Source organism: Arachis ipaensis, chromosome B6 (genome assembly GCF_059453495.1).
Source record: "Arachis ipaensis isolate K30076 ecotype BB chromosome B6, ASM5945349v1, whole genome shotgun sequence".
NCBI lineage: Eukaryota > Viridiplantae > Streptophyta > Magnoliopsida > Fabales > Fabaceae > Arachis > Arachis ipaensis.
The window spans coordinates 53,895,092-53,907,766 of record NC_142441.1 but is presented as its reverse complement, the minus strand read 5'-3'; the positions used below and the strand labels follow the sequence as shown (position 1 = coordinate 53,907,766).

The following is a 12,675-nucleotide window of genomic DNA, read 5'->3' as shown; positions in this document are numbered from 1 at the left end:
AATATAAAAGAAGTAGATATGTGACACTTGTTGGAATCACAATTCTTATTTACTTGTTATGACACTTTTTGGTACTTTCTCATCAAAGCCTACTTTTGTGGTGACAAATATTATGTATGTCTTTTTTTTATGGGAAAGTTTATATTTGTTGGATTAGTTCAATATATATAATTTTATTTTGGTCTATGATTTTAAAATTATGTATGAATTTTGCACGAAATATTAGGAAGATTAATGAAAAAAATTCTGACCAAACTTATGAGCACGCTTAAAAAGGGTGGCTATATCTTAATTTTGGGCTCAACAAGCACACTTAATAAGCGTGGCCATAACTTGGCAACCGGCATGCTTTAAAAGCGTACCCATATCCTCATCTATTGGCACGTTTTCTAAGCGTAGCCTTATCTTTCCGTATTTATAAATAGCCATGTTTTTGGAGCATAGCCATATGTTACCCTATTGGCACGTTTAAAAAGTGTAGACATATCTTCTCCTATTGGCACGCTTTTAAAGAGTACCCAAAGCATACATTCTGGGACGTTTTAAAAGCGTGGCGATATGTGCACTTTTTGGTACGCTTTTGAAGCGTACCTATAGGTTAAGACCTATGGCCATGCTTTTTAAGCCTGGCAAGAGATGAAAGCGTTCCAATAAAAAAAAGCATGTCGATAGATCCACAAAAGCGTGGCGATAGAGCAACCGGCACGCTGGCGGATGTGACCCTTTTAAAAGCGTGGCAAAAAGCTATCGGCACGTTTTCTTTTTGCACTTTTTGGCACGCTTTTAAAGCATAACAAAAAGCTTATTTTCTTGTAGTAAAGGGAGTAAAAGAGAACGAATCCACTTTTAATGGTGGCGGCGAGTGCTCCTCCTTGAGGATCCAATGTGATGCTTGATCTCTTCTATATCACTCCTTTGCCTTTGTTGCTCTTCCCTCATAGCCCTTTGGTCTTCCCTTATGGCTCTTTGATCTTCTCTTGTTTCATTGAGTGTGATGGAGTGCTCTTGATGCTCCACCCTCAATTGCTCCATGTTAGTGCTCAGTTCTCCAAGAGAAGTCTGCCATTGATCCCAATAGCTTTGAGGAGGAAAATACATCCCTTGAGGCATCTTGGGGATCTCATACTGAGGTGGTTGCACAGGCTCTTGTGCATGCTCTCTAGTTTGCTCCATCCTCTTCTTAGTGATGGGCTTATCCTCCCCAATAGAGACATCTCCTTCTATGACAATTCCAGTTGAATTGCGTAGATGATAGATGAGGTGTGGGAATGCCAACCTTGCATTGGTGTGAGGCTTCTCAGCTACCTTGTACAATTCTTGAGGAATCACCTCATGTACTTCCACCACACTTCCAATCATGATGCAATGAATCATGATGGCTCTATCAACAGTCACTTCTGACCAGTTTCTAGTAGGAATGATGGATCTTTGGATGAATTCTAGCCATCCTCTAGCTATGGCCTTTAGGTCAACCCTTCTTAGTTGAATGGGCTTGCCTTGGGAATCCCTTTTCCACTGTGCTCCTTCCACACAGATATCTGAGAACACTTGATCCAATCTCTAATCAAAGTTGACTTTCATAGTGTAAGAAGAAAATAGAAGGAGATAGAGGGGGAGAGAGGGCTCGGCTGTGGGGTGTTTTGTGGTGTATGAGAGGTGTGTGTATGAAGGGTTATGAAGTGGGGTATTTTATAGGAGTGGAAAAGGGTAGGGTTCGACCATAAGGGTAGGTTTTGGGTGGAAAATTTGATTTTAAAGTAGGTGGGAGTAGGAGGGAGTTATGATGGTTTTAGGGAAGTGATATGGATGTGATTGGGTTTGGGTTTATAGGGAGGTGTGTTTGGGAAAGTGTGAAAGTAAGTGGGGTAGGTGAAAAGATGCTGTGGGACCCACGGGTCTTGAGAGGCTAGGAAATCCAGATTTCCTGCTTCTCTGCACTAGCGTTTGAACACCCAGGGACTGCTCCCTGACTGATGTTCAACGCCAGCAATGCTGCCCATAAGGGGCATTGAACTCCCAGCAGGGATACTCTGGCTCGTGTTCAACTTTAACACTCTATCCAAAGTGTTCTATTTTCACTGCTGTGAAATTCTGCCTCTGTTCTAAATGCTGCATATGATCATGACTCTAAAATGCAAAAAAAAAAACAAACAAAATAAAAGGAAATAATAATTAATTAAGGTTGGGTTGCCTCCCAACAAGCGCTCCTTTAACGTCACTAGCTTGACGGTTAGCTCCTTACGGAGGTGAGTATGGGCTCAGATTTTCGCCCCTTACGGTGAACTTTCTTCCTGTCTTCTCATGAATGAGCTCTACATGCTCTAGAGATAGGACACGACTCACTGTATGTGGAAAGACTGGATTTCTGGTGAAGACAACTCTCATGCCAGTTGAGAGGCCTTCAGTTGGGACTTTCTTGTCCCTCCAGCCTTTAGGTACTTTCTTCTTAGTACCTTTGTACTTAGAGCTTGTTGGTGGCTACCCAACACCAAACCTAGAATTGATGTTTGGGGGCTCTGTAAAGCTCTGCACAGAAAAAGAGGGTTGGAATACTAGGTGTTGCATAGTTATCTCTCTTTTAGAGGGAGAATTGGGATGAGGCACCGTGAATAAGATGTGATCCTCCCCTAATTATAGGGTCAGTTCTCCCTTAGCCACATCAATTATAGCATTGGCAGTGGCTAGGAAAGGTCTTTGAAGGATGACAGAGTCATCCTCATCCTCTCCAATGTCCAAGACTATGAAGTTCGCAGGGATGTAGTGGTTTTTAACTTTCACTAAGACATCCTCTACTATGCCATATGGCTTCTTCATTGTCCAGCTCCATGACTCCTCTCCTCACATTATTCCTTTTTGAAGAAAACAAATACTAATTGTTTGCAACAATCTCAATGAGCTCCAAAGCCTTTTTCCGTGGTCTTCTTCATATGCAATGAACCTCCAGCTAAATTATCCAAAGAATTTCTTGAAGCAGGAGTGATTCCATTATAGAAAACCTTGAGTTGCACCCAATCAACAAACACGTCCGGGGGCATTTTCTTAATATTTTTCTATATCTTTCCCATGCTTCGTAGAGTGACTCTCCTTCTTATTGCCTGAATGTTTGAATATATGTCCTCAACTTTCTCAACCTTTATGGTGGGAAAAATTTGGTCAAGAATTTGCTAACCAAATCATCCCATGTTGCAATGCTCTCCTTGGATTAAGTCTCAAGCCATTGTCTAGCTCTATCTCTCACAGGAAATGGAAATAGCATCAATCCATAAGCCTCATCAGGGACACTATTGGTCTTTACAGTATCACATATTTGAAAGAAGCTTGAAATGTGTTGATTAGGGTCCTCACGAGGATTCCTCCAAACTGACAATATTATTGCACCAATGAAATCAATTGTGGTTTTAATTCAAAGTTATTGCCATTAACATTTTATAGTGAAAATTATCGTTGGTCTAGAATTTCTTACTAGAAAATCATATCATAGTATAGTCCTAGACCAACATATAATCCTATTAATCAAATTTTGATATGGTTGTCACTAGTTCAACCCCAATAAAAAGTAATCGAGAGTATTAGTCTCAGGTCGTCCTCAAGAGAATGGGCAAACATGTGCATCAATATTGGTTAGAATTCCGGGGTTGAGAGTCATAAACAAAAATTTAAACTACTAAAACTTAGCATGCAAGAATCTTAAAGTGCAAGAAACTAAATCAAAGCAATTAAGGCAAGGTATAAGTAAATGTAATCTAACAAGGTAACATATAAATCTCTCCTATTTTAAAACTAAGTAAACAACTAAACTACTATAGCAAGGATCAAGTAATTGGGATTTTTGGGTTCAAATATGAATTATAAAAAGGACTCTTGGCTAAGGCATAGGAATTGGGATCACCATCCTTGTCTAATAACCATATATTGACAATTATGAGGAACCAAGCCTATTAAGTTTACTTCTACAAGTGAAGTATGTCAAATAGCTTAGTCAATTTCAACTCATAAGTCCTAATCCATCTACTAATAGGCCTAGTAGTAGATTAGTATCAATGGGTATCAATTTGACCACTAAGGGTTCTCAAATCACCAATTCAATTAGACTCAATGACTCAAGGTCACCCAATTCCCTCAGCTTAGGCCAAGAGTATAGAAAACTACTCCATAATCAAAGGAAACATTTCGTAAAACACATGGTATGCACTAACTAAAGACATATTTAAATTACAAAATTAATTGGAAATTACAAGTATCCACTAATAATTATCAATAGAAAACAACTCAAATAACACTATCAATCATAGAAAATATCAATGCACTAAGAGAAATTCAAAATCAACGAAATTCATAAAATGAGAAGAAAAGAGAAAATGACAAGAAAACACAATTCCAACACAAGATCTAAACAAAATTATAACTAGAGAACTAAAATTAAGTAATTGAAACTAGAATTAATAAAATCCAATTCAGAAATTCAACAACGAAAGATCAAAATAAACTAAATTTAGAGAGAAGTAAGAGTTTTTCTCTCTAGAAAACAAGAACCAAAAACTAGCTAAAATTATATGTATGGTGTGAATGAGTGAGCTCTCCTTTCCCCCTTGGTTCCTTGGGTCTTTTCCATGCGGAATTGAGCTCAGATTGGACCTGAAGTTTTACAGAAATTGCCAGTCACGATTTCATTAATGAGGTCACGTGCTAGACGTCACGCGTGCGCGTCATATGAACTCCTCGAGCCACGCGTACGCTTCAGTCATGCGTACGCGTCAGTGGGGTTTCGCGATCACCACGCGAGTGCGTCATCTTATATGCGCGCCAGTCTCAGCTACACACGGCCACGCGTGCACGTCAGTCACGCGTGCGCGTCGCCACCACTTTTCCAAAGCTTTATTCTTCATGTCCCTTCCACTTGTGCATGCTTCCTTTCCATTTTTTAGGCCACTCTTGCCTTATAGATCCTGAATCCACTTAACAAATACGACACGGCATCGAATGCTAATGGAAGAGAATTAAAATTCAGCACTTTTAGGGTTAAAGAAGCATGTTTTAAATCATGAAAAAAATTAGGAAGGAAATACAAAAATATACAATTTATATGAATAAGTGTAAAAAATATTGATAAATTTTTCAAATTTTATACAAAATAAACTCTAAAGTTAGGGTTTATCAGTCTCTTTGCAATCTATTGGAGTGTTTAAGACGATGCACCAGTTGATCTTGGACAAAAAAAGGTCGAAGGTTTAATCGTCGCCAAGCACGTTAGAAATCGAAAACATTATTATAGTTTGAACAAAAAGATGTTAGTCATTGCTGGTAAGGTGATATTATGAACTTAGTGCAAAGTGAAGTGTTTGTTACTGTTATTATGGGAATGGTTATAATGAATGTGGTATGTTATTATAAAGTGTGCAAAGAAAGAATTCTGAATTTTCTTGTGATTTAATTGATATTTTTATATAATGTGTATACATTAGAATTTTATGAACTAAAGGTCCTAAATAAAATTTTGTAACGTTACCATTTAGTTGTTACCGTATTAAACGTGACAAAATTTTATCACTTAAACACTCTATTTGATGACTTAACAAAAAGAGATTAAGAACTAAAATAATACTTAAAGCTATATCCAAAGTACTATTATAAAAAATTTTAAATTTCAAAATCTAAAACGAAAATAGACGTAAATTTCAAAGACCAGAGATTTATTTATGAACTTATTGCATTTAGTTGTTATAATTAATAATTAAGGGTAATTCACTTAATAAATCAATTGGAAAAAAAATTTACTCAATTATAATTTTTTAAATATCATTATGTAAATGCAATTTTTTATAATTCTATAGAAATTGTTACTGGCAGTAGCGGTTTAAGGGAGAACGTAAATCGCTACTGACAACTGCAGTTTACAAGGCTTAAGATTTTGAACAGAAATTACTATAGGCAGCAGCGATTTCTGTGAAAGCTGGGCATGTGCATAAACTGTTACAAGCAGTAGCAGTTTATGTGTTAGGAAGCTTAAACGTAAATCGCTAGAGGCATTAGCTGTTTAATGTGGAATGTGTGTATGCTGGTTGGCTATATATACCCGCGGCCCCCCTCCAAGGCATTGAGGTAGAAGAGGAGTGTCATTTCTCACAAATAGATAGTAAGGAGAGTTTTCTAGCTCTAGTGCATTGCTCTGGGAAAATTTAAAAAAGCAAAAGGCACGGTGTTAAATTTATGGATAGAGAACCGCTTAGTCTTTTTATCCGGTCGTCAAGTACGTTGGCAGAGATAAAAAAACAGCATATTACAGAAACTGGGTGTGTGTGGGACAAAGTGGGTAAAGAAGTTATTCTACAAGATTCTCATTGCCATTGTGTCAGCCGGTGTGAAGTATGAGACATTTGTGATAGGGTCTAATGAAGATATGCAGGTGTTGTTTCACTGTCAGTGAAGTTTTCCTGAGGTTAGAATACCCGAGTTGTTTGCGAAGTTAGAAGAGGGCGTCAACAGCTCTGGGGCATCAGTGCCGAATCCTCAGTCGACGATGATGGGTGGTGCCCCAACATCGATGCCTGTGGTAGCACCTTCATGTCCGAACCTTGATCCTCCACATATTGCAGTTGGTACTGCTAGTGTGCCTCGTGGTGTTCCTGATTTTGAAGTTAAGGCTGGACCGGATCGAATTGAAAATGCGATGCGAGATGATGATTCAGACGATGAGCCAGTTGACATTGTTGAGGACAGTGATGATGATATTCTGAGCAATACACATACACCCCAAGGAGCATTGGGTTCCGGCACACAACAATATCCTCCACACCTGTCAACCTTGAACTTGGAAGCCATAGGCCAATAGCGGGAGGTCGAAGCGACCTTTGCGGGTCAGGGTCTGCATGATGCAACCATAGACCTATCATCTGCTATTCTTCTTGACCTTATTCGGTGGTGGCAACTCACCGAATAATTCCTGAAACCATTGCCAAGCTGGTCGGGCACTCTCCATGAATTTTTCAAACTCTGCCAAGCAACCACTGATGGCTTTCCCATCGACAGGCAAGCCAAGCTGAAGTGCCACATCTTGCAGCGTCACCGTGCACTCTCCAAAAGGCATATGAAAAGTGTGCGTCTCGGAATGCCACCTCTCAATAAATGCACTGACCATAGACTCATCCAACCAGAATCTACGACTATTTAGCCTGGTTAAGTGGTACAAACTAGCTCTCTAAATAAGGTATGATCCTATCATGTATAGGCATATTTTGTTGCCACCTCACGCTGTAGATACATCTACTTGGCTGCACCATGCATAAAAGATATACACGAGACAGTTAAATCTTACTTTCTACATGTAAAAACCTTAACTAATTACACCAAATAAATAAATAATACCATAACTAAGCAACAAAACAATTAAACAATTAAATAATTAAATTATTATTAAATTATCAAATCAAATTGTTAAATCTTTAATTTATTAAATAATTAAAAAACCGGTCATAAAATTAAAAAGCCGATTTTTAATCGATTATAAAAAATAAACACGTTTTCGACAAAAACTGATTTCTGGACCAGAAAAATTGGTTTCTTAAAAAAAACTTTTGTATAAATCAAATATTTAAAATTAGAATTTTAAAATAAAATTTTTTAAAATTTGGTTCTAGTTTTGTTTAACCAAACAAAAATCGGTTTTCATACCAGTTTGGTTTTTCTTAACCAATTTTGAAAAACATGGATATGATTTTAAATTTGGTTAGTTAAGTTCGTTAACCAAAATGTGGTTATGATTTTTTAACCGGTTATCGATATTTTGGTTTTTGTACTTACACTCCTACTACATTCTATATTCTAAGTAGTAAAGTCTAATACTCAACGATAAAGGTTAAATTATAAATTCTAGTTCCTACACCCTACATATTATATTCTATTTAACAAATGCTAATGTTCAAAAAACTAAAACAAAGCTAACCTCATCGGCAATGGTACCGGCAATATGGACAACACCGTTCAGTCGGTACAAGCTCTGTTCGTTTGCTATGATGTATAACTGAAGGTCAGCGCTGAAAAATTCCGAATCCGTTCTCAAAGTGTTCTTCTCTCTCTCTCTAAAATTTTCTCTCTCTAACCAAATTCAAAATCCACATCAAATGAGGAATTTGTTGCTGCCTTCCACAATTTTTATACACATACTCAATATAAATTGTTACTGTCTCTAATAATTTATGTTTACGCTATATTACACATAAACCGTTATTGTCTATAACGATTTATGACTAAATCACATTTTACAAAAACTGCTACTGTTTCTAATAATTTTGTTAATACCACCAATTTACATAAACTATGGCTATTAGTATAGATTTATATTTTTTTCTAAATCGCTACTGCTAATAACAATTTCCATAATAATATAAAACATTGTATTTACGAGTTGATATTTAAAAAATTGTAATTGAATAAATTTTTTTTAAAATAATTTATTTAAGTGAATTGCTCAAATAATTAACTATTCTTTTCTTGCATTCTTTTCTCGGGTGGATTAAATTATTATTTACATTTCTATTATATGGTGGTCATCGTGCACGTCTTAAAACATAAACAAATGGAAGATAAATAATAAATGTTGGGGTGCTGCAGATTGCCCGGAAGAACATTCAAGAAACTAAAAAGCTTAGACAACTTTCACTTATCAGCACATGTACGTGGCCCTTATCCATCTCGAACACGTGTCAGTTGCTAAAACGGCTACAGCCGAATTGCTTCGCTGTCTTATAGCAACAAGCAAACAAGTGGTAGTGGCTACCTCCTTTCGGAAGAAATTTTATTTCTTCTAAGTTTATAACACACAAAAAAAACACCTCTTTGGCTCTTTCTATAATTTCATACACAAAATTAGCTCATTTACGCGGAAGCTAATTTATGTTTTCAATAATAATAATAATTCATACTTTGACTCAAAAATAAAATCAGATCGAAAATAAATAGAAATTCACTCGAGAGATTTAACATTTTTTTTTTATCTGGCTTTTATGAGGCCGGATGCCATAGAAATTTAGCTCTATTTAGGTAAATAACATAATAACTAATTAAGATATCTTTCACTTATTTATAAGATAATTTCGATATTTTTTTTAAAAAAAAATTACAATTATCTATTATTAAAGGTAAAATTATTCTAAAAATAATTATTTTTTATTATAAATATACTAACATCTTTAGATATAATAATAATAATAATAATAATAATAATAATAATAATAATAATAATAATAATAATAATAATACGATGTTAAAAGTTAATTAAATCATCTATCATACAAGATTTAGAAATGGATTTTTTTTAGAAAAAAAAAATTAATTTCCTATATTTTAACATACTTTATTTTTGCTTTCAATATAATAGGTAGTCATTTAATGTATTTATTACATATATAAGTACCTTATTTTATTTTTAGACCCAAATAGTAGTCAGTTAATATACATTAAACGTATTTGATTTTTTTGTTGTTGTCTAAACGTATTTGATTTTGATAGTGATCATTTTATTTTAAGAAATAAATTTCTTTGATATTAGTATCATATAAAGGCAGGATTAAATTAAAATAATTTAAAATAAACTTCTTAACCAATCAAAATAAAAAGTATGATATTAAATTATTAATACTATAATATAAAAATAATAATATTATATAATCAACAAATATTTTTATTTTAAATCAATATAATTTACATACATAAAATATATAATTTATATTTATATTTATTAGAATTTATATACAGAAATTAATATAATTTATATTAATATTTATCATATAAATCAACAAAATTTATTTATTAAAAATAAGAAAAAAGGACAAATCAATCTTTAATTTTTAGTTTGTGGACATTTAAATTTCTAAAGATTTAAAAATATATTTAAGTCTCTGAACTCATTAAAATTTAGATACATCGATCCCTAAGTTTAATTTATCTCATTTTAAAAATATTTTTATGTGTGTGTCCGTATCAACTAGATCAATACAATAGGAGTTATGTTTGATTTTTACACTTAGTCTAATAGATCCAAGTGAACATAAGGGATCCATATATCTAAATTTTAAAAAAATCAGAAATTTAAATATATTTTTAAATTTTTAAAAATTTAAATATTCACAAATTCAAATGTCAAGAACCTATTTATTTTTTTCCTAAAAATAATTTAATATTTATACCGACTAAAATTAATTATTAAAAATAGTTGCCAAAAGATTTTGATATATATTTTATGGGGATACTTCTATAAAGATGCGTAAAACGTCTTTTTGTAAAAATACTTACATGTCGCATTATTGTTGGATGTATTAATGAACCAGTTATTTTTGAATTTCTTAACAAATTAGAATAAAACCGATTATTTTTATAACAATAACAATAAATCCAATTTTTTTAGAAATTTAATTGTATTTTTAAATTTTTAGGAATTTAAATGCACAAAAACAAAAAGTCAGAAATATATTTGTTTTTTTATTAAAAAATTTAAAGATATTTAATTTAGATTATGTAATTCGATTGGATTAAATCGAGTCTAATAATTATAATACAGACAATTAAGTTTATTATTGTTGTTATAATAAACTGATTTTGTTCTGATTTATTAAAAAATAAATTATTAACTTATTTAATAAAATGTTCAATTATTAGATGACATATATAAATATCTTTAAAAAAATATTTTTAATAACTTTATTAAAGTAGTCTCCATATTTTATTGGTTAACGATAAATCTTTAAACGAAGTTTAATACAACAGCGGATTAATTTTTTATAGCTGGACTAGGAATTACTGCGAAAAATAAAAAATAAAAATTTTAATAGATTATGAAATAAAAACTGACCAAAATAGAGGGGGACTCACACAGGCTGTCATGAAATAGCTTGTTTTGTTTTCGGGAAAACGAGATTCCTCTCATAATGCTTACTTGGCAGTTGGCACGATTACAAATCCATGATCAACTTCAACATGTATAACCGGGAACCGGCTCCAGCCGGTGGAACAAAGCGTAGTCCTTCTCCATATAACAGCAAAGTGAGAGCAGAAACGAAACACCAGTAGCAAACTGAGAGCATACACTACCCTTTCTTGCTCCTTCTCACTGTTGAGCTCACTCATTAGAAGAAGATGCCGATCAGAAACATCGCTATCGGAAGGCCCGAAGAGGCAACTCACCCAGACACCTTGAAAGCTGGACTCGCTGAGTTCATCTCTACTCTTATCTTCGTCTTTGCCGGTTCAGGTTCCAGCATCGCATACAACAAGCTCACTAACGATGGCGCCGCCACCCCCGCAGGCCTCATCGCCGCCGCCATCGCCCATGCATTCGCCCTCTTCGTCGCCGTCTCCGTTGGTGCCAACATCTCCGGTGGCCACGTCAACCCCGCCGTCACCTTCGGCGCCTTCGTCGGCGGCAACATCACCTTCCTCCGCGGCATCGTCTACGTCATCGCCCAGCTCCTTGGCTCCATCGTCGCTGCCTTGCTCCTCAAGTTCGTCACCGCAAGCGTAAGTCCGTTAAAGCCGTTACACACACACACCACCTTCGTAACTGTTCTCTGTTTTGTTTATTAGTATTATATTATTTTCTTACTAACTGTGGGTTTTGTTACGGTGCATCACAGACTGTTCCAGCATTTGCACTCTCATCAGGAGTAGGTGTTGGTGAGGCTTTGGTGTTGGAAATTGTGTTGACTTTCGGTTTGGTGTACACTGTGTACGCTACCGCTGTTGACCCCAAGAAGGGTAGTTTGGGAACTATTGCACCAATCGCAATTGGTTTCATCGTTGGTGCCAACATCCTTGTAGGTGGGGCTTTCGACGGTGCATCGATGAATCCTGCCGTTTCCTTCGGACCCGCCGTCGTGAGCTGGAGCTGGAGCAACCACTGGATCTACTGGGTGGGCCCACTCATCGGTGGTGGTATTGCCGGAGTCATCTACGAGGTTCTCTTCATCAGCCACACCCATGAGCAGCTCCCAACCACTGACTACTAGACAGTTAAAAAGGGATTCAGGAAATTTGTGTATTTGAGAAAAAAAAAGGGAAATCTTTTCTGTATGGTGGTTAATTTACCTCTTTTCCTTTGTGTTTTTTAATTATTATTATCATTATCACTCTGAAATTTCAGTTTGGACTTTGGAGGGTTGTTCCTTTTGTGTTGAATCGGTGGCCGTTGATCCTTGGTTCAGTGGTTGATGATGATCATCAACAAGTTTAGTTTCTCTTTTTTACCTTCATTTGTACATGGCCCACCATTCAAGTACTATTATTATTCGCTCTACTTGCTTCACTAGTTCACTTGCTTGTACCATTCCATTTTCTTATTATTTCTTTTCCCAATTTAACTAGGTATTTTTTAAATTGTTCTTTAATCAATTTTTTATTTTATTAATTAAAAAAATTAAAACAAACACATTTAAATAAATTTAATATTTTTTTATTTGAAATATAAATTTAAAAAATAATTTAAATTAAATTAGAATCCAAAAAATCAATTTTAAATATTCAAAAAACGAAAGCTAACGAAATGGTAGACCAGTTCACATGTAACTTTTAGTTAATGAAATTTGTTAGTATGTTAGTGTTTTTCTCAAGGTTCGAAAAATTGGACCAGTCATCAAATCGTTTTAACTATTGATTTATTGATTTATTAGTCATCAAATCGTTTTAACT

General features: G+C 34.7%; 1 protein-coding gene across 1 annotated transcript; it reads left to right on the top strand.

The window, feature by feature from the left end:
- The first annotated feature begins 10,861 nt into the window (after positions 1-10,861).
- Positions 10,862-12,283, top strand: LOC107648744 (putative aquaporin TIP-type). The gene is made up of 2 exons (XM_016352576.3): positions 10,862-11,508; positions 11,625-12,283. Exons 1-2 carry the CDS (start codon positions 11,128-11,130, stop codon positions 11,994-11,996), a joined length of 753 nt encoding a protein of 250 aa, XP_016208062.3. The 5' UTR covers positions 10,862-11,127; the 3' UTR covers positions 11,997-12,283.
- Positions 12,284-12,675: the final 392 nt, after the last annotated feature.